This window comes from Heloderma suspectum, chromosome 7 (genome assembly GCF_057233095.1).
Source record: "Heloderma suspectum isolate Gila_16-S chromosome 7, 16-S_ref, whole genome shotgun sequence".
Lineage (NCBI taxonomy): Eukaryota > Metazoa > Chordata > Lepidosauria > Squamata > Helodermatidae > Heloderma > Heloderma suspectum.
In genome coordinates, this window is record NC_139464.1 from 75,537,501 (window position 1) to 75,562,664 (window position 25,164).

General features: G+C 42.0%; 1 protein-coding gene across 3 annotated transcripts in view; it reads right to left on the reverse strand.

Moving 5' to 3' along the window:
- ARID2 (AT-rich interaction domain 2) overlaps positions 1–25,164 on the reverse strand; it is a 130,627-nt gene that overhangs the window by 4,317 nt on the left and 101,146 nt on the right. For all 3 annotated transcript variants that reach the window (XM_084810641.1, XM_084810642.1, XM_084810643.1), the window contains 3 exons: positions 12,905–13,053; positions 9,943–10,081; positions 917–1,002 (listed from right to left, as the gene is read on the reverse strand). In XM_084810641.1, the coding sequence (XP_084666767.1) occupies positions 917–1,002; positions 9,943–10,081; positions 12,905–13,053 (374 nt within the window). The remainder of the gene's footprint in view (positions 1–916; positions 1,003–9,942; positions 10,082–12,904; positions 13,054–25,164) is intronic.

Genomic DNA, 25,164 nt, shown 5'->3' on the forward strand with positions numbered 1-25,164 from the left:
CTTGGGTAATGCTACATGGTCTCCAAAGGTGACACAACTTGACCGAAAGGAGAAGGCTAGATGGAGATGTGAGAAATGCACACAAACCTTCTCTTTCTCATAACGATTTGTCAAGCTGCCTATATGTACTGTGCACATGTGCTGAGTGCGATGGGAGAATCAGAGCTCTGTTGAGTCCTATGGTGATTTTTCTGCATGTGGGCAAAGAGGCTGATGGGGAAAGGATCATACCTATTGCAGTTTATGAAAACAGCAGAATTTAAAATTAAACAATGTTGTTCCTTATTCAAAATGGCCTACTCTAATAATGGTTGTCAGGTGGTCTTTCACCAGCCCTACAGTGAACAGGAATAATGACCATTCAACTGACACCTTGAAATGTATGGGGTTTTAGGTTTCTGCTCCGTTCGTGCAATTTCTTGTTTCTATAACTGTGCCAGACTTAAGAAGAATATTGAGACTGTTAGGATTCTTCAGAGACCAAGATATTTAGCATTAGATAGCTAGAATCATGCAAAATGGAGAAAGACATGAGCAGAAATGCTTGACTTCCGTAGAAGGAGCACAGCCTTTAATGCACCTTTTAGGAGACTGTACACTGGAGGCAAAAATATATAGATCAGGGAGCAACATGGCACCCACAAAGCTCTCCGAACCTTTACCACCAAATGATCAGAAGGAGCAAGGCTGCTCTGGCACTTTTAATGGGGGCTTCAGTGGTCTGCCAATCAGCAATGTTAACTTGCTTTATCCTGGGTCCCCAACTGGAAATTTTCACAGATCTTATCATATAAAATTTGGCCTGTAATCCTATGCATCCTGGAAGTAAGCCTCATTGAACACAGTGGGATTCAATTCTGGATAAACATGCATAGGATTGTGCTGTTAGATTATTAATGGGGCTCATATTCCTTACTTTGTGGAAGGTTTTGAACTTCCTGCTTGTCCGTGTTCATCTTGTTTTAATCCTGCAAGGAGGGCATCTCTTGAGCAGTGCTTATCCTGTTTGAGAGGAAAAAATACTATTAATATACAACATAGACTCGGGAGAGGGAAAGTTGGGATTAATATAAGTTGAGTGGCAAACATGCATAAACACTGGTGATTATGCACATTCACATGAATGCATGGAGACTGAGAACAAATGGACAACATCAAAAGGAGATTTTGCACACAGCCCAGTAAACATGGATACTCAGCACCATATATCAGAAAATTTGAATTTATTAGACATTTTGTACATTGTGTTGTTAATATGTATAGCTTTAGTATTTATTGAAGAATGAAACATAATAAAGGAGGACAACACATTTTCTAGCTGGTGAACAGATGCCAATTGCAAAGGACCAAAAAAGGTCAAACTTACCTTCACTCAATGAATGGTGCAACAAAATTTGGTATATTGTCTTTGTGTCAAAGATGTCAGCAATTTTAAAAGCTTATAATGGCTAAACTACAACGGACCTAAGAACAAGGTTCCATAACCACAAACCTGCAATTCTTACCAAAAAACTGGAGCAGCCTGTTGCCAGGCATTTCAGCTCTCCTACACACAGTCTCTCGGATTTACAGTTGGTTCCAACAGAACAAACAAAAGACCGTGATATGCTTGACAAAAGGGAAAATTTCTGGAGCTATAGACTCAGAACTCTTAGTCCAAATGGCCTTAATCTGGAGGACAATTCCTAAGTATTACACCAATCGTACCTCGGCTTTTTCTCCCAAGGAACTTTCACCAGTTCTTCCAGGCATTCCAACAGCCACTCCTGATTCCCAGTTAACAGCACAGCTACTGATGAGGATGGAAGCCAACACATTTAATATATGTATAGCTTCCTCTTCAATTTGATATGATGCCTGGTCCATATGGATAACCCACAAGTGGAAAATATGTACCATGACTGGTCAATGTACATACTACCTGACCGACGTTGTCCGCTTGTGCACATTCTCCATCACTACCTGGAGATTCTCTGCATGCATAAAATGGAACATTAGTACTTACCAAGAATGTTCCTTCTGGGTTGGTGGGTTAACTCCCTCAATGGGTTAACTCCCTCTTTTGCCCAGGAAAAAGCAGGGACCATGGCACATAACAGAGTTTGGTGTAGCCTGCTGGTCCTAGACTCCTCCCTCCTAGTTCTGTCCATGGCTTCAGCTCAATAATAGAAGTCAGGAAAAAAAATCCCCCAGTATAAATGGAAAACCATAAGGACCACAGAGGAGAGGAGAAAACTTTCCAGGGAGGACAGATACATAAAGGGAAAGGAAATTAGATCTCAAGGGGAGGCCTGACTCGGAAGACACAGAGGCAGGTGGTCATGGCAGATAATATCATATAATAGACTAAGGAACCAAACAGTCAGGGTGGGGCCAGGATGCCTCCCACACACCAACCTATAAGGAACCATCTCAGTAAGTATCAATGTTCCATTCTCTAGGTTGATGTGAGGAAGGCATCCCTACAATGGGATATGCTAAAGCTGACTGCCACTTAGGGTGGGAAAACTATTTGGTCTACTGAGAACTAACTACCTGTTGGAGAAACTTCCTGTTGAAGGAGACATCTGCAGAAGCATAAGTGTCTAGCTTATAGTGCCTGGTGAAAGCATTTGGATTAGCCAAGTCACAGCCTTACATATGTCCTTTACTGAAGCATTGCTGGAGAGCGCCACTGAGGTGGCTGCTGACCTGGTGGAGCGTGCCATGACCTTTAGAGGTTTAGGAAGGTGTGAAGCCTCACAGGCAGAAAAAGTACATGCTTTGAGCCAGCTGGCTAGCATTGATCTGGAAACATTCTTACCCATGGGTATGGGATGAAAGGAAACAAAAAGGGAGTCACATTGGCAGTAGGACTGTGTATGTTTTAGATAGACTGATTGCTCTGTGTATGTCCAGTTTATGTCAGTCCTTCTCCAAGAGGTGAGAGGGATGAAGACACAAGGAAGGCAAGATAAGCTCTTGTTATCTGCAAAACAAGGTATTGACTTTATAATAAATGTAGGATCAGGTCTAAGGGTGACCATCTCCTTCTGAGAAGTTATCAGGGCTTCCTGTACTGAAACGGCTGAGAACTCCAACATTTCGTGCTGATGTAATAGCCATGAACAACAATTTCTTTTGAGATAGGAGCATGACAGAAATAGTTTTGAGAGACTCAAATGGTGCCTTTGTGAGTGCGGACAAATCTGTAGATTCCAGGTTGGGAATCTGTGAATGGTAGGTGGCAACAACATGGAAGCTTCCCTTAGGAAGCACTTGAGGTGAGGATGGGAACTGGGAGATGGACAGTCTGGTTTTGACAGGACAGAGATGGTTGATGTCTGTCTGCTCAGTGTGGCCCATTTGAGACCTATGTGGAGGCCTGCTTGGAGGAATAGTAGGAGCTCTTTGATACCCGCAAAGTGAATACTGATGTTTTTTCATCTGTAACATCTGGTAAAGGCTTTCCAGGTGGTTTAATATGTGTGTATAGTAGAGTTCATACAGGATGCTGGGAAGGTACTAATTACTGTGTCTGGGTATCCTAGGATTGTTTAGGTAGACCGCTCAACTTCCAGGTGGCTAAATGAATCTGTCTTGGGTCCTCGTGGATAGGAACCAGGGTCCTTCCTGAGCAAGATGTAGCAGTTCTTAAAACCATGGAGCCAAAAGAGTACTAGGAGAACGACTGTTGCTTGCTCTGTTCAGATCTTTCTGAATACCCTGGCCAACAGTGGAGTTGGCAGGAAGGCATAGAGGCTCTCCCTGGGCCATGATGTGTTTAGAGCATCCATATTCTCTGCTCCACAGCAGCGGAATTTTGAAAAGAATCGGGAGAGCTTATGGCTGTGGTGTGAGATGAACAGTTCCATCACTAGTGGTCCAAAGTGTGTCCGGATCTCTTGGAAGACAGAGCGGTGTAAACTCCATTCCCCTGGATCTAGTTGCTATCTGCTGAGGTAGTCTGCTGTGTGGTTTAGGTTGCCCTGGATGTGCTGGGTTGAAATGGAGATCAGGTTTCATTAAGCACAGAATTTTTGGGCTTGTCAGATTTCCACAGCGCCTTGACTGTGCTTGCATTTGCAAGCCAAGCCGGAAGCTTCTTCCTGAAATCTGGGAACTTTTTTGTTTTTTTAGTTGTGTAAAATGCAATCTGCGCAAATTACGCCTGCAATTTGCACAAATTGTGGACATGTTGGCTGTAATTTGAGCAAATTATGTAAACTGCAGCTGGAGTTTTTGCAAATTATGGCCACAATCTGCGGAAATTACTTTTTCACACACACACACCCCACCTGGAAATTCGTGAACTGGATTGATGCAGATTGAATTGGGCCAGCAATTGGGAAAGTGACCCGAAGTCTGGGAGGCTGAGCTGATTAAAGCTCAGAGAGCTTCACCCCCCGGACACATTCCTCTGACATCCCTAGTCCAGAGAAGCACTGATTGGGCTTCCAGTCAGTGGGATTTCATTCCTCCTTGGCTAACTATGTGTGCCTTTGAAGTGGCATCGTCTGTCCTTATAAGGATGTGAGAGCACTGCAGTGGGGGTGGGGCGTGAAGTGTTTCTGGGCTAGGTGAACTGCTCTGAGTTCTAGCCAATTGATGCTGAGCCCTTTTTCTGAGTCCTGCCATCAGCCCTGGGCAACCTGTTTGTTGTAATGAGCATCAATGCTGGCATCCGTGGCCAGCATAATGTTTTGAGGATCATGGAATCATGGTGTTCCTTGTAGCAAGTTTTGTGGCTGCTGCTCCCATAGGAACAAGACTTTGACTTGGTGAGGAAGGTATATGAAATGATGTTCTTTCAGTGCAATCTGTGTCTGAAAGGGGATGAGTAGCCATTGTAAGGGGCAAGAATGTAGCGCGTCTCGGGAACGATGATGAGGCAGAATATCATCAGACACAAAAGGTGAGCTAGTTCCATGAGGTCTGCAGTTCATCTGTGACTGAACTGTTCCGCTCTCACTGGAGTGTTACTGCCCTCTCTGGAAAAAGATAAATGTGACCCATGGAAGTGCTCCCAGGTGAAGAAGGGGTTGGGTTGGTTGAAGGTGACTACTCTTCTCGTTTATGATGAAGCCATGATGGTTGAGACAAGCAATGGCTTAAGTCATCAAGGGCCCTTTGTCTGGACACGGATCTGAGTAGTAGGTCTTCCAGACAGTGGTAGATGTGTACCCCTTTGAGTCGCAGATGTATTACTAGGGACAACATAACTTTTGTGAAGACTTGTGGGGGACAAAGCTAGCCCAAAGGCCATTGCTTTGTATTGGAAGTGATGAGTTTGGTAGGCGAATCTGAGGAATTTTCTATGGTGTGCAGAGATTGGAATGTGAATTGACCTCTATCAAGTCAATTGAGGAGAGAAAATCTAGTTTGTGGAGGGCTACCCAGATTGTCTGAAATGTCCCCATGTGGAATTGTCTGTATTTTATGTATTTGTTGAAATGTTTGAGGTCTAGTATGGCACTCCAGGCTCAATCTTTTTTGGGCATGATGAAAAAGATAAAGCACCTGTGAATTTTTCTTGATGTGTTATTGGTTCTATGGCTCTGATGTTGATCAAGTGCTGGTTCACTTAGGATATTACCTGATTTTTGTGGTGAAGGGTGATGAACCGAGGGGTGAGGGGGTTCCCAGAATTCTATGGAATAGCCATTGCATATGGTATCAAGTACCCAGCAATCCAAGGCTGACTGCTACCATACTGGTAGAAACTGTTGCAGTCTTTCCCCATGGACGTGGGCTGGTATAAGAACTGTGAGCAACCTGGTTTGGATAGTTGGAAGGAAGAAGGTCTAGAGGAGGGGTTAGCGGAGCTGGGGTTTCTGGCTTGGAAGAGTGACCGAGAACAGGTGGGTCGGGGATATCTATAGCCTCTGGAATAAAAGGAAGACTGGGGATCATTCCTGAAGGGATGAAAGGAAGAATAAGTTCTGTTGAAAGGTTTTCTTCCTGGAAGGGCCTCACTTTCTTTTTGTCTTTAGTCTGCATCAGGATGCCTTTGATTTTTTCTCCAAAGAGATGGGCTCCTGAGAATAGCACTGTGGCTAGGTTGCCTCTGGAGAGAATGTCCACATTCCAATGTTTTAGCCAAATGGACATGTGAGCCAGAATAGTAGTTGCAATAGAGTGGGCACTAAACTGAAGTGCGTTCTGGCTGGCCTCTGCTATAAAGGTGAAAGATTTTGAACGTTTTATTCGTCTTCTATAGAGGGATGCTTGGTTCAGATCTTTATTGTGTATATCTTCAACCCATAGGACTGACACTCTGGCAAAATAAGTGGAGACAGCTGAGGCATGTAAGGCAAAGGCTGACTCATCATGGGCTTTCCTTAGAGCAGCATCAGATCTTTGTTCATTCTGGTCCTTAAGGAGTGCATCCCCATCTTTTGGCATAATGGCTCCTGAGATAACTGTTCCCACTGGACCATCTACAAGTGGTGTTTTAAGCTCTTCCATACCATTATGTGGCGGTGCATAGAAGCGTTGAGTAGTACTTTTCTCTTTTTTACCTTGAAGGGGAAATATCAATTCTTCCTTCAATTTTTTTTTAAGGATTTGGGATGGGAACCTTATGGCTGGCTTTGGGTTGAGGGAATATAGCAGCTCCATGTGAGAGTGGCTGTGTTGTTTTTGGTTCTGTTGGGTTAATGGCTAAAGTAGCAATTGCCTTAGAAAATAAGGGCAGATAATCCACTTCATTAAAGAATCTGTCTGCAGAGACGACCTCTAATGTTTCCATATCTGACCATTCCCCCTCTTCCCTGTCTGAATCACCAGTCTCGGGGGTGGGGGGGGAGCAAGGAGCAGTCACTATCCTTTGGTGGCTTGGTATTAGGTATAGGAGCTCTAGGGGTGACTCCCTTGGCTGCACAGCAGGGTTGGGTGAGCCCTCTTGAGAGTCTGCAGCAAATGCTGGCTGAAAGTGAAAATAGGCTGTTTGGCTGGAGAGAGCTGAGAGGTTTAGCTGTGTTCTTGGATCTTGGAGTGGCAGGGCGGGGGAGGAACCAGAAGCCTGTGGTTCATGGGTGTGTTTAGCAAGGTGATTTGGTCTTGGGGACTGCTTGTTTAGAACATGGTTTGTTAATTGGTCCAAGACAGCTTTTGTAAGATGAGAGAGGGCTGGCTTATCAATATGTAAAATGTTACTGATGGGGCAGGTGGGCACAAACTCACTGGGCTCTGTCTGCCTGGGTAGTACAGGGGAAGGAGTGAATTCATACTTGTTACTGAAAGTGAAACTAGCATTCAAAATGGCCACCAGTTGCGTTTTGTGGGAATCCGCCAAGGATTGGGGGGAAATTGAAGATGACTCCTGTTACTCAGGTCTCTTTTGGGGTTCAAGTGCTGGGAACAGAAGGCTTACAAAGAAGCCATGGAATGGGAGTGAAACTGGTACATAAGCACGCCTGTCTTTCCTTAAGGTCAGGAAGTTTTGCTGCCCCGAGTCTGAGAAGCAAACAGTCATGCTGACAAAGCAGCGGGAAGCTGTGGAACAAAAGGCCACTATGAGAAGAAGTTGCAGTGTTTGTTACTCCTCACAGCTAGCAGCTCCAAGAGTCCTCACAGCTAGCAGCTCCAAGAGTCTGGAATATTTTTGTCTACCCTGATAAAGCCTAAAACATCAGCTGCCTAAAACTATGAAAAAAGACTGTTTTTGTAGGTTTCTGCCCACCCAATATGTCTTTCGCCAATCCAAGACCAAAGTTCTAGTTGACAACTGAAAAGAAAGAAAAAGGCCAATCAGAAGGCAAGAAAGTTTAGGGAATTCCGTGAATTAAAAAAAAATGAACCCTAGGAGAAGGACTTTTGGTTTTCAGTTTTTTCTGTTTTGCATAGCTCCAAGTTTTGCAAACAGATTTTTTGCTAGTTTGGGGTCATAGTTTGCATGTCTGCCTCCTTTTTGGGAGAACAAAGAAATGCTTGCTTTAACCATGTCCCTTCTTCAGTTTTTAAGGCTGCAGCTGGCCATAGTTTCTGAACTCCCTTTTGGGGGCTAGATGCCTAACTTCAGAGCAGCTTGATTTAGTTTCCTCTACAATTTTATTTTACCCACTTGTGCAGCTGAGACTTCACTACCCTTTTCCATTTCAAACATTCTCTCTACTTCCTACCTGGATTAATTTTCCTATCTGGACTTTGCCGAGTCCTACACTGTGGACTCTGGGAGAGGTGTCTTTCAACCTTCGTCTGGGTCTTAAAAAGCCTGTCTGTCCGATCTCTGTGTGGGATAGGTAACTATACCTTCCCCCCACTCCCAAAAAGTTTGGACCATACTGCTATATAATTGAAAGCTTCAAACATTGCATTTAACTAGTTTGGACGGGTGGAAGTGTTAAGTGGAGCTGAGTAACAATTCAATTGCTGCTAGTTGGGCCTACTAGTTTCCTAACATTGTTTTCTAACAGGCCTTTGCAAGAGTTAAACTGTATTTTGCATAGTGTACACATGTAGTTCTTTGCAATCACTGCATGTTTCACATTTTACTTCTGTATCTGATGCTTTTTGCATTTATTTTTCGTTATAAACCACTTATATTTTAAGACTTCCTGTGCGGCATGTTTCGTTTTAACTAGCTGAAAGAGTATTGACTGTTTTCTTGCTTAAGTTTTAAAATACATTTTCAAACATACTAAACTTTTAGGTAGCCTTAAGTCAGCTCTGGTTACACTCTCTTGCCCACTGGGGTAAAGTCAGCACCTCATTTTCAACTCCCACTCTTCCCTTTGCTGAGGTGCCAGTCCTTTGTACTCCTGATCCTTTCGTCTTCCAACCCCAAATCTAGGCTCCTTAGGGGTTCTGGACCAGTTTGGGAGAGGGTGGTGTGGTCTGAAGACACAAATGCCCCGACCCCCTCAGCCGTGACCACTTCCCTCAAGGTTGGGTTGCTGCTGCTTTGCAGTGATGTCTGCGAGACTGAGCGGGCAGCTGGAGCTGGCAGGCTGAGTCTCACTAGGTTTCTCCCCTCATGTGTGGCCGGTGGAATCCAACTCTGATGTGGACCCCAGGGTTGCAGGCCCGCTTAGCTTTGGTGGGCTTCTATGAAGCCTGGAGGCGACTCTATTTATTTTCTTTCCAGCTTTCCTTCCCAGAGGAGCCATAAGGAAGACAAGGTATAGAAGAAAAAACAGTGCAGAAGCTGAAAAGAAGGAGAAGCCAAAAATGAAAATAATTTATTTTTCTTTTATTTTTATATAGTAGGGAGAAAAAGCAAGTTGAAGAGATAAAGAATCTAAAGAGGTAAGTAGTATAAAGAGAATAGTTGAAGAGGAGCAAGTCGTAAAAATTGCAGCAGGTAGGAGAGAAGCTCTGTCCTGGGCGAACAGCAGGGACAAACAGGCAGGAAGGAATCTAGGACTGGCAGACTACACAAAACTCTTTTACATGGTCTCCACTTTTTCTTGGGTGACAGAGGGAGTTAACCCGTTGTAGGGATGCCTTCCTCACACCAATCTAGAGTGAAAAAAAACCTTCCCCTGCTCTTCTATATAACATGAAAGGCTTCAGGTGTGTGTGTGTGTGTGGGGGGTCACCTCATGGTTCACATGCTCCATCCTAATCTCCAGAATATTATAAATTATTAGAGGATCAAGTGGATAAATTCTCTCCTGTTTTTTTTCCTCCACCTTCCAACAACCTCAACATTTCATGGTTCCTGAAGGTCACTGAGCATGCCCAGTCCTCTTCAGGCTACTTTCTTGCACTTTTACTTTCTTTCTAATTTCCAAAGAAATACATTTATGTAGACCTGGAGTGTCCCTGAGTATGCAGAAACAACTCCCCTAACTATTGGTGGCCCTGTTTCATTACTAAAGTGACAGGTATAGGACCATCAAATTTGGAATTACAAGGAATATGTATAATTAATAACACAGATCCTTATATCTGCATGAAAACTGTGCTTATTAAATTTCACACCTATACTTAGAAAAGGGATGAGAGATAAATTCTTACCTGTAAGTGGGTAATAAAGGAAAACCTTTGCCGCTGGAAAGGTTCACAGCCCTCCCATAAACACTGCCCAGGGTAGACATCTTTTCCTCCATGCTCAGTTGCAGCATGATAGAAAACCTGTGCTGGAGTTTGAAACCACCTAGAAAACGTAAGATGTTTTAACTTCACTGAAAAAGGAATACTATTTTTGCTAACAATTTTGCTGTCTGAGCAATAAATTTAAGTCCTGAAAAGAGAAAAAGCAATTATTTAGTAAGTGGCAAAAATAACTTTTTCAGAAGTTCCACTTACCATTTTCAAGGGCTGCTTGTACAAACCCTTGAGGCAGCAAATGACAGTGCAAAACTAATATGTAAGTCAACTGAAATGAATGGATTTATACCCTTTTTGACCAGCTGTTAGTGAAGCTTCTAGAGACTTACCCTTCCCTGAGGAAATGTTAAATATTTGTAAGAATGACCACTTATGTAAACAAAGATTAGAATGGGGTAGAAATATCTTTTCAACCTGTGATACGAGAGTGAGGGTACACGCTAACCCTAGGAAAATGTATCTATCTCCAGAGGCTCTGAAACATTCAGTCCACATCCCCAAATACCAAAGGATTCACTTTAGAAAGCTGACTGATTTTCATTATTCTCCAAGGTTATAATGAAAGTGGGAGACAAAGAAGGATATGGAGGGAGGCCACCATAAAGGGAGGAATGTGTATGGTGTATCTGTATGTATATATATGCCAGAAGCTTTGGTAGTCTAAGATCTGTGCTGGGACCAGTGGTATCAAAATAATTCTTAAATTATCTGTGGTCAGGGATGAGCAGTGAGGCGGTCAAATTTATGGATGACGCACCAAGTTATTCAGAATGGTAAAACTTAAGTGAACTGTGAACAGCTCTACAATCATCTCTCCAAAATTGGTAACAAAATAGCAAATGAGGTTTAACATAAGGGAATGAAAAATGATACATATTAAGGCAAAACGATTTTTACTCTACAAATTCACTGATGTGGTCTGAACAGATGGTGACTAAACAAGAAAAAAGAGCTTAGGGTCACAGTGGATAGCACAATGAAAACACGAACTCCATGTGTGGGGGCAGTGAAAAAGATAAATTCCATGCTAGGAATTAAGAAATGGAATAAATGTAAGACGGACAGTATCATAATATCTTTATATAACGGCATGCTGCAGCCAGATTTGGAATACTATATACAGCTTCTGGTCACACCATCTCAAAAAGGATATTGTAGAACTGAAAAAGGTGCAGAAAAGGACAACTGACGGGATCAAGGGGTTGAACAACTTTCCTATGAAGAAAGGCTAAAATTTTTGTGGCTTCTTAATTAGGGAAAAATACTATGGCTGCAATACTATACATATTTACCTGGGATTAAGCTCCATTGAACCTACCGGGACTTGCTTTTGAGCAGACATGCATAGGATTGCAGCCAAAATGATTTACTAAGAGGTTTAATGCCCAGTGAGGTTATGCCTCACAAGCACAGGCAACCAGCAAGAACTGCAGAGGCTGAGAACAGCAAGTGCTTTCCTCACAAAAAAACTTGTTTTTCTTTTCTTTCTTACTTTTTAACTGCTGTTCCCAACTCTAACCAGGAGCAACACAGAACCCTACTCTTCTCAGTGAAGGCAGAACCAAGACCAAAGGGGTTTTTCTCCTCCAGGGGTAGAAGTGAAATGTCACTGGCCCTGCCTTCTCAAGCTGGAGGAGTTAGCCCCTTGCTGTTGGCTCCACTCCTCCACTGACTGAAAGTGCTTTTTCACACCATGCATAGTTAATTTATAGTTAATTTATAAAAATGTGGGAAGGCTTCTGGCTTAGGCGACTTTAAAACGAGATTAGGCACACTCATGGAGGTTATTAGCCATGGTGGCTAAGTCAAATCTCTCTATTCAGAGGCTGTATGTCACTGGATGCCAGCTGCAATGGCACAAGAGAGCCATTGCTTTTACGACCTGCTTGTGGGTTTCCTGGAGGCATCTAGTTGGCTACTGTTGGAAAGGGGATGCTGAATTATATGGACCCTTGGTTCTTAGGGAAAGTTCTGCACAGAGAAAAGTATGTATGTAGATGTTGGTTATTTTATGGTCCGTATTGAAATGTTTGTATCCCACTTCGAGATCTATTGATATAGGAAGGGTTAGAAATATATTAAATAAATAAATAACTACTGACACACAAAACAACACAAAGGGCCCTTCCCTAATCCTAATTTATCCTCTAATAAAGAATATGAATACACTGCGATGGAAGGGGAATAGCTTTTCTCAGGGGAAGTTCCCTGAAATTACTCACTAAGGGTAAGACCTCTTTTTCTCCCAAAGATGGTCTTTTGCTTTGTCTTCCCTCTTCAGTCACTCCTTTCCCAAAGAAACTCCCCATACGATGACCAGCATTACTCATAGAGGTGGGAAAAGAACTGAAGACAGGGGTCCTTCTCATTCTCTATAAAGACTTGCTGCCTTCGTTGGCTGACACGAGATCAACTCTTGACAGAACTTTGAGTTTCCCCCAAACTGGGCAACTTGTCATAGCTTCTGCTTGTAGACAATAAAAAATTAAGCTAAGTAAGGAACCTAGCCATCCACCCACATGAGTGACAACATGATTCACTTCAACAAGAATCTTTGCAGTTCCTACATTGCAGGATTCCCATGTGTGTAGATGTAGATCTGACTTCTGCACCTAAAAAACTCTGAAAAACCCAAACACTCGTGTAAAGTGTTGCCAAGCCCTATAAAGAAGATTTCCAAAAAGGTCTTATTTTCTTATCTTTGTAAACTGCTATGGGAGCCTTTTTGGCTGAAGGGGGGGATACAACTGCCATAAATACAGGAATAACTGAAATGATTTGGCCAACAACTACAAATAGCATATTGAGTCAAACTAACCCTTAGCGTGGGATTACGAAAACACAATTAATTTGAACATAAAACACTTACTTTCTACAGGATTGCCAAAGACACATGAAGTTCTGTCCAGGTTTTTTCAATTGTTCTGCATGTGGACTTGGTACAGCGTACACAGAAGGTGGCAAACTGACAGGTGGGCCCTGGACTTGCATTGTTGGTACCGGTGTGACGGGTGTGCTCTGTGGAAAATGAAAACAATTAGGATTGAAAATCCTGCCTTACTATTTCACTTTGTTTTACACTGTATTTACTAAACAGTGCAGCACGAGGATCAACCTTCCAGTGGCAACAGTGGCGCTGTGATCAGCAGTTTTGTTATTGACTTCGACAGGAGATAGATTATACACATTGTCTCTAAATAATAAAACGAAATTAGGATTAGAGAACCCCTGAGCGATTTACACTCTTCCAGTATGCTATAACTGCTCTATTTTTATTTTCCAGGTTCAACACAGAATTAGATACAGCTTTTAGGAAGCTTTCCAGATGACATTCTTTATAGAAATGAGGCAAATGGGCAATTTAACATACTTGTATGGATTTCAGACTGAACAGTTTAAAGCATCATCTGCAAAACTACCATATATTTTTGGCTTCCCTTTTCAATGCTGATAATGAATGTCAAGCAAGTCTTGAATTAGCACCTGTAAGATCTGATCTACATCTTTATTTTGTGTTATGCCACAACATGTACACATAGGTAACAAGGCTACATTAAGTACCTGGTGTAATCACTTAACTTCACCTCTGAGGGGGAGGGGGGAATCACCTTCTTCAGCCTTCCTGTACCACTTGCAAATGAACACAAGGAACCACGTTTGAAAGCTTCCCTAACAGAGATAACTTCATCCAGCCAAAAATTAGCATGTCAAGGGCAAGGCTAAGCTAGAATCATTTTCTTTGACATCTATGTTGCTTTCCACAGTTTGTTTTTGTTTTTAATGAGAGACAGATTTCAAACAAGGTAACTACCTACTCCCCTAACCTCACTTGCATTCTGAAATTCCAGGAGGACTGCACCACTGGATCTTTTTAAAGGTGAAGACTGGCACTTGTACTAATACTGCCTCTCTGAAATATCAAAAGCATGTTTATGTTGCTCCACACATTGTCGATTATATATGAACATTTTCACCTGGTGAGAATGTGATCCGATTCTACTTGATGGCAAGTCATATTACGGAAAGAAAACCAATCTTACAGCATGCATACAGAATAAAATCACTATATAGATGCAAAAGAACAAAATCATTTGCAAAAAAAAAAAAAAAAAGACCAGAAAGCTATAGCAATAACTATTAAGAAACAAGCTAATGGGAAGGACATGGAAAAAACAACAACACTGTTTTGGACCCAGTGAATGGCAGTAGCTGTTGCAGGCAACACAACTATCTCTGACTAGTATTCTCCATGTTGCAGTTTGTAAGCTATAGGCATATGGGTTTTTGATCAATAAATGCAAGCTACACAAAATACCAGCAAGTCCAACTTACAAAAAACAAGCTATAATTGAAAGGATAAATAAATCTCATATATGTGGAAAGGGTGAACTTTAAGCACAGACATTTTGAAAGCATAGAGGGCTCTCAGAAGGAAACTTGTGTTTCTAAGAATTTTTTTTGGTTAAGTAATGTAACCATGGCCATACTAATTTTGATTATTCTATACTGGGATGGGCAAAAAATCTGTGGCGGTGGCAGCAAAACCACTGCCAGTTTGCAGTCGTTTTTGGTGACAAACCAGCAATGCTTTTGCTGCTGCCACATATTTTTGGGCACCCCACAGAGTATAGCCCACTGGGCGGGGCCCAGGGGCCCACACCCAAAGTTGCCCACCTCCATTCTATACCATGGGGTCTGGCTACCAGCTTGATGTCAAAGATTATCAGGTCAACTGAAAAGTGATTCTCAACACTGCACACCTGTTAAAAGAAACTAAAAAAAACTCAACACACATATGAGACCTCAAGAACAGTCCTACAGAAATTCAGGAAAAAACTGAACTAACTGCAATCAGGATGGAGAGAATTAAGACTGTGAAAATTGCATTGGCTGCTTGACATGAATTTTTTTACTTTGTTGACAATAGAATACTGACTATCAACTGTTGGTACAGTCATGTTCTTCAGCAGGGAACAATAGTCAAATGATAAGCTTGGTTGCTCAATTTGTGGCGTTCAATAGCTCTATACACAGCAATGTATAATACCTCCTGGAGCTATTCATCTGCTTTCTAGCAACTCCCACCAAACCAAAGTGAAGCAGCAGCCAATGGTTTTGCAGCTACTTGAAGCTTTACCAACTTGCCTTTACCACCCCCTTATTAAGCAGAATAGATCCAATGTGTGTTTTTAAGGGGGCACTAGGATAGGACTGAGGAAGCCATATTTTTAAAGCCCCAGAAGATACAGATTTCCCACTTTTGGAAAATTGGCTTGACATCGGCACATTTTTTTTTTTTACAAAAAAACAACAAGAGGAGCAGAGGGGAGGGGAACATGTACCTATGCTCAACAGATGTTTTGTGCGAGCTCAAATTAAAAAGGGTTATAGGTAAGTTAACACACAGCTCTTCATTCCTTTTTTCAACCACGAATCAAAAGCAATGCCTCTAAGGAAAATACATAGAAATAAAGAAAACTAGGAAATAATGTCAACTCCTTCCTGCCTCGAATTGTAGCAAACGACTTGTCCAGATGAAGCTGCAAATGTAATGCAAACAAACACATTCACAATATGGCAATTTCTGCATCATGTAATCTTGTTTTAAACAGTACACTAAGCAAGGTGATTTTCTAATTTTCTAACATCCTACTGGATTTAAATTAGCCACCTGCTTGTAGAGCTATTGAAAATATTTAATATTTATTTAGTGCTCTCCATGTGCCAGGTGCTTTTCCGAACTTAAGACTTGCACTGTCCTTGCCCAGACTGCTTACAGCTTATGTAAAATGGGTCAGGATCACGTGGTCACTCAGCCTTTATTTACAACTGAGCAAATCTTCTGCAGAAGAAAGCAGCATGAAACAGGGGAAAAAGGAACATTTATATCAAGAAACAAGGTTTCCATACAAGTCTATTTTACATCAGATTCTTTTACCATGATAATTTGGGGTAGGCAACTTGTGCCTGCAGGCATTAATGATATCTTTCGTAGCACCTGCCAAGGCACTCTTCCCTTTCCATTTTTTACTTTAAAAAACAGAAATGTTCTTACTGGCCGCTGAGATTGCTTCAAAGCAAGCTGAGGGCCTCCAGCAACTGCTATCTCCATTTCCCAATAATGTCTCTGGGTATACAGAGAAGGGCTCAGAGACAGGAAATGAAGATGATGGCTGCATGACGTTCTCTTCTGGGGCGTGTCCAGCCACCAAGGAAAAGAATAAAAAAGAGGGACTCCTGTTGCTGCTGTCCGATAAGCCGGGGAGAAGGGCTAAAGAGAGCAATGGGAGGCTAGTGGGAGTAGTGGGAAGGGCAGCAGTAAGCCAGCAGGAGGGGGTAGGAAGAGCAGCACTAAGGATGCATGAATGCACGCATGATGGATACATGGGTTGCTTGCTTGTGTGCATATACAATGAAATGTGTGTGTGTGTGTGACTGAAAGAGAGAGAGAGAGAGATTATGGATGGTGATCTGGAGTGAGAGAGACAGAGACTGGGGGAAGAGGGGATGAGTTGGCTGACAGAGAGTGGGGTGGGGAGAGAAAAAGAGTTCTGTGAAATAGATTGTTGTTGGTGTAGAAAACTAAGTTGAAAGATGTTTTATGTTGAAGCTGAGACCCCACCTTTGCCTTGTACTCGAGTCTTTTGGGTGGGTTACTTGTTCTTCATGACTAGCCATGCCTCCCATCGTAGCCATTTTGTGGTGGTGCCCAGGATAGTTTCTCAAATTGCCAAAAGTGCCCATGGGCCCCAAAAGGTTGGAGACCCCATAGTGCCATGGTGGCTTTCCCCCTTGATTTGGGCTAAATGCACACTTCATGCTGAGGAAAAAATACCTTAGCTATCCCATTTGAAAAGGAGATTTTATTCCATCATTTCTGTTTGGGAGCAGAGGAGTGTTTTCTAGAACTATCCATTACATCACTTTAATGATGCTCAGAACTATATCTGGACTTTCCAATGTGAGCTCTCTTGAAAAACAGTAGCAGAGGGAGCCAACAGAATAATGGGAAAGACACAGTTAAAGATATTCGTATTTGTGAAATTGGGCTTACTGTTCTTTCACAAAGGTTGAGCTGGAGCCTTGGGAGCATGAGCGGGCTAGTTACATCTGCACAGGATGAGATTAATGCTGCCAACACCTGCTCAATGCACTAAGAGCAAGTTCTGATAATATACTATTAACACACAGCGTAATGAAAACTTAGATCCGAAGAGAAAAGGCAGCAAGTTGTGTTGGCGAAATATGACCCACTGAAGATTCAAGCCCAGAACTACCGAGAAGCTAAGAGGAGCAAGGAACTGCAGCAATGTGAGGGAGGGTATGGGTCTGGATGGGGACCATCATTTATTCCTTTCCATCTCTGACATTCTCCTCATCTAGGAAGTAGATAAGCCTGCAGGCAGGAACTGTCTTGTATTGATCTTGTGTAAGCCACTCTGGAATATTTTTTGGCTGAGAAGTGAGGTAAAAATGCTTCAAATAAATAAAAATGATAAAAACAAGCATCCAGGTAAAACCAACACACACAAATATCAGAATAAGCTCAGCCACTCCAAGTGATAAACAATTAAACGGACTCAATTTTAAGAATGTAATTAAGAAACAGGGCACTAGATCCAGACTCGCCCTTCTGTGGATGGAAGGGATCTTTCCATTTGCAGACAAAACCAGAATACAATAGAGGCTCTTTGCTGGAGGAAGGGGGAGAGGCAGTGATTTTCACCAATCCCTCCTTCCACCTGCAGTTCCCAGCAACCCATCCCACATTGTTCAGGAGGATCCCCTGACTTTCCAGAGCAGCTTTTCAGGGAGCTGCAGAGGAGAAATTAGCAAAAATTGCTGCTCCACCATATTCTTGCAATGAAAGTGAAACTCGGGATGGAAAGTAAGATTCTGCATTCCCCCCCCCCAATCTGCAGAAGCAGCAATTCTTACGAAGCAGGTCTTAAGAATTGCTGCAGGTCTTCTTAGAAGCAGGTCTTCTTAAGCAATGAATTCTAAAATCCCAGGGCAGCAACTGAGAAAGCCCTGTTCTAGGTCTTGTCCAATTTTACTTCTTATGGTGAAGGGACCCAATGCAAGAACCTCTCTTCAGATATGAATGGATGAGAGGGCTCACTTGGGGAGAAGCACTTAAGATAAAAGCAGAAACTGGGCTCTGAAAACCACTGGCAATGCATATCGCTCATAAAATAGCGGTAATGTATGTTCCTCCTGTTTGTCTTGGTTAGGAGATGAACACCTGCTGTCTATACCAGTTGTAGTTTCAAAACTATTTCAAAAAGCAGGTCTAATAAAGTTATATTAATTTATAGAATAGGTTATAAAAGAATTGATGACCCACATAATATCATTTGGATTCAGAAAGTGAAAGTCTGCATGATAAAAGGGACACCTGCCTATCAATGCTGCCTGTGCTTCTATCAGCAAGGATACTATAAAAGAACCCTGTTTTACCAGGCTCAGAAAACCCCCACCAATGATGGGAAACACTATCCGTTCCCAGATTGTCTTAGCATGGTATCCCCTCCCCAAACCATCAAACAGGTGGCCTCAACAGCAGATCTGAGATCACTTCTATGAGCTTAGATGAGGTCTGTCTGACATCAAGTAAATTTAAAGGATTCCCATTCTGACTGGTCAACAACAGAAAGTACAGGCAATCAAAGCTTGATTTGGTCTGCACTGGGTATCTCTAAAAAGGCGATGCTATTTCCCTCCACCTCCATCACCTTATCACCTGGTGCTATGGTAAGAACCTGGCTTGAAAAAGCAAAGCTGATAGCCCAGCTGCAGCATTTTGCCAGGCCTTGTTAATATACATATATACTAATCTATAGGTAATTAAATTACAGTTACGATGCAATTTTGGGGGTGGGGGAAACAAAGGCATTAAACCAAACTACCTTGCACTTCCTAACAACCTCCTAAGCTTTTGAGGTACTGAATCAAGAACGTGAATGACATGTCACCTGAATGCACTGCTTTGTATTGTTCATTATTCAAAAAAAGACTGCACAATAATTTAGCAATTTTTACAATTTATCATTACTCAGTACAATTCAAACAGCATCTAGGCAAAACATACGTAATCCAAAGGCAAGGGGGCTGTGATAACTGCAAGTATAGATATTTATCTTAACACAGATATGACTGTCCATTTATACATCAGCATTACATATGCCCCAGCTTCAATCTGAGATGGGAAAAGCAATTGATATTTTTAAAACTATAAATATGTGGTAGCTTAGAAATAATAAAAGAGATAATAAATAAGATTACTCTTTCTCAAAGGACCAAAGCATTTTTCTTGTTTTTCATTTATCCTATTTTTTAAAGCTTTAGATATCATGAAGATAAATGTTAGGCATAAGGGAAGCAATCTTTTGAGATATTCTTCTATACTCAAACAACATAATCACTGGTGACAAAGGAAAATTGGTTTTTCCCAAAGATTAGCATTCCTGGAAGTATGATACCACAGCACATAAAAGAAACAGAGAAAGGGAAGTGTATTTAAAAACAAAGAACAAAACACATGGCTCAGTGATTTGAATACCTGTTGTCATCTGCTTTTTAAAAATTAGCTCAAACCCATATGCCACATACTTCACAGGTCTGAAATGATCAGTTATTTCCCCCCACAAGTTTACATTCAATAGGGAACACAAATGCTCAGATGAATATTTGAGGGGTGCTTCCAACAGTCCAAGAACCCAAGAAGCCTTCTAATGCAAAAATAATGAATAAGTTAGAATAGATGTGGGTACTGCTAAGGTACTATTAGACACTATTACTGTTTCCATGTTTCTCTGACCTAGTTATTTGTATTTATGTGTCCTAAGTTATTAGGCTTTTGGACAGAGAGTGACTTGCAGAAGCACCTCTTAACATTACAGTGTTACAGAACTAGTAATCAAAGGTAATCCATACATCATCCAGAGAACTGCATACCTGAGGCTTTTACCCTATGGATTTCATTTTTACTAAAATAACAAACATAAAGCAAACATTCATTTTCCCCACTAAGCAAAGTGTTAGTGTTACAGAAGGATAAAGGCAACTTTGTTACTTAAACAGAATTTTGCTGATCATATTTTCATTTAAAAGATACCATTTGTTGCGGAGGAAAAAAATAACTTCAGTTATTAAGATCTACTGATCACAGAATTAATGGGAAGGTTTGCACATCACGCTAAGCCACCTTGTGAATAAGCCACCATGGGTTGGTTGTTTGCTTGCTAACCCGACAAAACCATTGCTGTGGCTTGTTTCCACCCTCATTCCCCCTCAGTCCTTCCGCTGGCTCCGGCATGTATCACAGGTGCCTTTGCAGCAGAATTCCTTGCCTCCTCAGTCTCTACCAGAAGTTTTTGCTGCTTTTGCCCAGCCAGCTTTGTAGCTGTTCCTGATAGGCCATGATGATATTGCCCTTTCGGGTTTGGATAACATATCAAGTCATCATGGGTAACAGTAACCCTAAAACAATCCATGGGTTCTCAGGGTGGCTTATTTGTGAAAAAGTTCTAAGTTTGCACAACACAAGCCATTATGGGTGATCAGCCATAGTGGGCTGTCATGTTATGTGAACCAGTTCACAGAGTTGGAAGAGACCTTGGATCATCTAGCGACTTAGTCCAACCCCTGCTCAATGCAGGCTCTACACTGCAGGATATAGCTACAGCATCCCAACAGATGGCCATCCAGCCTCTTCAGAAACACCTCTAGTGAAAGAGAACCCACCACTTTCCAAGGCAGTCTTTTCCATTACCTAACAGCCCTTACTGTTAGGAAGCTTCTCCTAATATTTAGCTGAAAACTGCTTCCCTGCAACTTCTCATCGCTGGTTCTAGTTCTGCCCTCTGGACAGTCTTTTGCATAAGATCCTTTCTGCTCCATCATCTGGATGGCATCCTTTCAGATATTTTAGGTTCGCTATCATTCCTCCCCTTAATCTTCTCTTCTCAAGGCTAAATATATCAACCATTCCTCGTAGGACTTGGCTTCTAGGCCCCTCACCATCCTGATCATTCTTTTCTGGACATGCTCCAGCTTGTCAATGTCCTTCTTATAATGTGGTACCCAGAACTGAACATATTACTCCAAATGCAGCCTGGCTAATGAAGAATAGAGTAGAACTATTACCTCCTGTGATACTGTTAATCCAGCCTAATATTGCATTAGCTTTTTTAGCAGCTGCATCACACTGTTGGCTCATATGCAGCTTGTGATTCACTAAGACACCTAGGTCCTTTTCACATGTACTGCTGCCAAGTCAGGTTTCCCTCATCTATACTAGTGTCTTTGCTTTTTTGTACCTAAATTTATTTCTAAGTTGAATTTCACCTTGTTAGTTTTAGACCTGTGCTCCAGCCTGTCAACCTCCTTTACATAACAGCATAAGAAGAGCCATGCTGGATCAAATCAACGGTCCATCTAGTCCAGCATTCTGTTCACACAAGTAGCCAAACAGCTGCCCACACAAAACACACGAGGACATGAGTGCAACAGCACCCTTCTGCCCATGTTCCCCAGCAACTGGTGTACATAGGCATACTGCCTATGATACTGGAGGTAGCATATAGCTATCAGGACTAGTAGTCATTGATAGCCTTATCCTCCATGAATTTGTCTAACCCCTTTAAAGCCATTGAAATTGGTGGCCTTTACTACGTCTTGTGGTAGTGAATTCCATAGTTTAACTATGCGCTGTGTGAAGAAGTTTTATCTGTCCTGGATCTCCCCTCACCAGATTCATCGGATGACCCTGGGTTCTAGTATTATGCAAGAGGAAAATGTCTCCCTATCCACTTTCTCCACACCATGCTTAATTTTGTACACTGCCATCATATCGCCCTTTACTCACCTTTTCTCTAAGCTAAACAATCCCAGCAGCTGTAGCCTTCCCTCATAGGGGAGTTGCTCCAGTCCCCTGGTCATTTTAGTTGCCCTTTTCTGCACTTTCTCCAACTCCTACAATATCTTTTTTTAGGTGTGACTAGAACTGTACACAGTATTCCAAGTGTAGTTGCACCATAGATTTACTAAGGGCAGTATGATATTGGCAGTTTTATTCTCAATTCATTCCTAATTTTGCCTTACATGGAATTTGTCTTTTTCGCAGCAGCTGCACACTGGGTCAACATTTTCATCAAGCTGTCCACCATAACCCCAAGATCTCTTTCCTGGTCAGTCACTGTATATATGAAGCTGGGATATTTTGCCCCAGTGTCCATCACTTTACACCCCGCTACAGTCTGCCATGAAAACGTCAGCGAAAGTGGCGTCCCTCTAGGAGTCAGCAATGACTCAGTGCTTGCACAGGAGGAACCTTTCTTTTCCTTTCCATCACTTTACACTTGCTTACATTGAACCACATTTGCCATTTTGATGCCGATTCTCCCAGTTTGGAGAGATCTTTTTTTGTTCCTCAAAATCCCTTTTTGTTTTAACTACCCTAAACAATTTGGTATCATCAGCAAACTTGGCCACTTCACTGCTCATTCCTAATTCCCACTCATTTATGAATAAGTCGAAAAGCATTGGTCCCAATACAGTTCCCTGTGGGGCCCCACTATTTACATCCCTCCTTTTGAAGAATTTACCATTTATTCCTACTCTCTACCTTAACCAGCTACTGATCCATAAGAGAACCTCTCCTCTTATTCTTTAGAATCTTGATTCTGTCTTCTATGGTGTTGGCTATCCTTCCTAGCTTTGTATCATCTGGAATTTGATAAGGAACCCCCCTACACCCTCATCTAGGTCATTTATAATAATGTTGAACAGCAAAGGGCCTAGGACAGAGTCCTGCAGTATTCCACTTGAGACCTCTCTCCAGGATGATGCAAAGCCATTGATGAGCTGCTCAGCCAGCTGTGGATCCATCTAACGATAGTAGCATCCAATCCACATTTCCTGTTAACAAAGATATCCCAGGAAACCTTGTCAAACCTTTTGCTGAAATCAAGATATACTAAGTCAACATCATTCCCACAATCCACTAAACTGGTAACTCTATCAAAAAAGGAGATAAAGTTGGTCCAGCATGACTTATTCCTGGTAAACCCACGTTGGCTCCTACTAATCAATGTATTATTATTACTTTCTAGATGCGAACAGACCAATCAATTAATAATCTATTCTAGAATTTTGCCCAGAATTGACATCAGGATGAACAGTCTGTAGTTTCACCTTCTTCCCTTTATTTGAAGATGGGGACATTTGTCTGTCTCCAGTCTTCTGGCACATCACCTGTCTTCCAGGAATTCTCAAAGATTACAGACAGTGGCTCTGAAATCATGCCCACACACTCCTTCAGAACCCAGGGGTGTCATTAATCTGGCTCTGGAGACCTGAACTCATTTAAAGTAGTTAGGTGTTCTCTGTCTCCTTACCCACCTTAGCTGCAAGTCCCTCCTTTTTATTGTTCATTTTACTTGTCTCAGGCTGAACACAACTCCCCTTGTGGGAGAAGACTGACGCAAAATATGAGATGACAGTTCCACCTTCTGTCACTTGTTAACAATTCACCATCTTTCCTATGAAGTGGACCTAACCCTTCCTTGGTCTTTTTCTTGCTCCTTACATAGCTAAAGAGGCTCGTTTTGTTGTTTTTAGCATCCCATACAAGCTTCAACACGTTCTTACCTTAGTCTTCCTAACACCATCCTTATAGTTTGGGCTACTCTATTGTACTCCTCCTTGGTTATATGTCCCTCCTCCCATCTCCTATACAAGTCCCCTTTGAATCTCAGTTCAGCAAGAGCTCCCTGTGCAGTCACACTGGCTTCTTCAGATGTTTCCCATTTTTCTTTCTCTTGAGAATAGTTGGAATTTTGCCTTCAGTTCGGTTTTCAGGATCTCCCATCCCCCTTGAGCTCTTTTTTCCTCCAGAATTTCTAGTAATGGGATCCTATTCAACTTACCTCTACGCTTTTTGAAATTGGCTATGCTAAAATCCAAGGTACATTTCTGACGAAGCTCAGTTGTCACAGCTCTCAATATGATGAATACCAAAGTGATGTAGTCACTTTACCCCAGGTTCCTGCCAGTTTCACTTCATCAGTTAGTTCTTCCCTATTGGTCAGATTCAAGTCCAGGATTCCCTTGTTCCTTCTTCCACCTTCTGAGAGGTCAAGTTGTCAGCAAGCCAAGTCAAAAAATTATTGGATGTTCCATTCCTAGCAGAGAGACTTCCAGCAGCTGTTAGAATAACTGACATCGCGCATTACTAGTTTGGCTCGCCTCTGTGAAGCTTTTATCATCTGCTCTAGGAAAGTATCATCCATGACTTCCGGCTGGCTGGGCAGACTGTGGTATACTGGCACAACAATATCACTCTTGTTTCTCACTCCTTCTATCCTTATCCAAATACTTGCAACAAGGCTTCCATTCACAGAATCATGAATTTCCTTGCAGGTGTCTACATTCTTTATATATAATGCTACTCCCCTTTCCCCTGGGCCTATTCTTTTTGAATAAGGAATATCTTTCAATTGCTATATTCCAGTCATAAGTCCCATCCACCAAGTCTCAGTGATACCTATCAGCTCATATTTATCATCCTGAACTAGGATTTCAACTTCATTTTGCTTGCATCTCATGCTCCATGCATTAAAATATAGACACTGGCGATCACTGATGTTGCATCTTTCCAGTTTTTCTGCTACACTTACCTGCACATTACCGGGCTTCAACTCCACTGTTTGCCACCTCCTTTGTCCTTCATTGTTCTTGTTCTTCATGTTCTTGACTCAGTAGTTAACTATGGACATTTGCCCCCACCCCCAAGAATTCAATTAAAGTCCTTGTGATCAGGTTTGTGAGGCTCCTGCCAAAAACATTTGTCCCAACCCCCTGAAGTGAAATTTAAAAAAACAAAGGGATTTTGTCTAAATCTCAGATTTCAGTATCAGTCACTGAAATCTGACATTTAGGAAAATCCTTGTTAAAATAACTTTTCCTCTTGTGTCACAAAAAAAAAAACCTTTATTGCAAGATTTTACATACCTCTGCCCTTATAATGTGAGGGGTGATTTACAAATATACAGAAACAAGAGGGTGCTGAAGGCAGGGATGTGAGTGGGAGAATCTCTGGTATTCAACCACTAGGGTCATGTACAT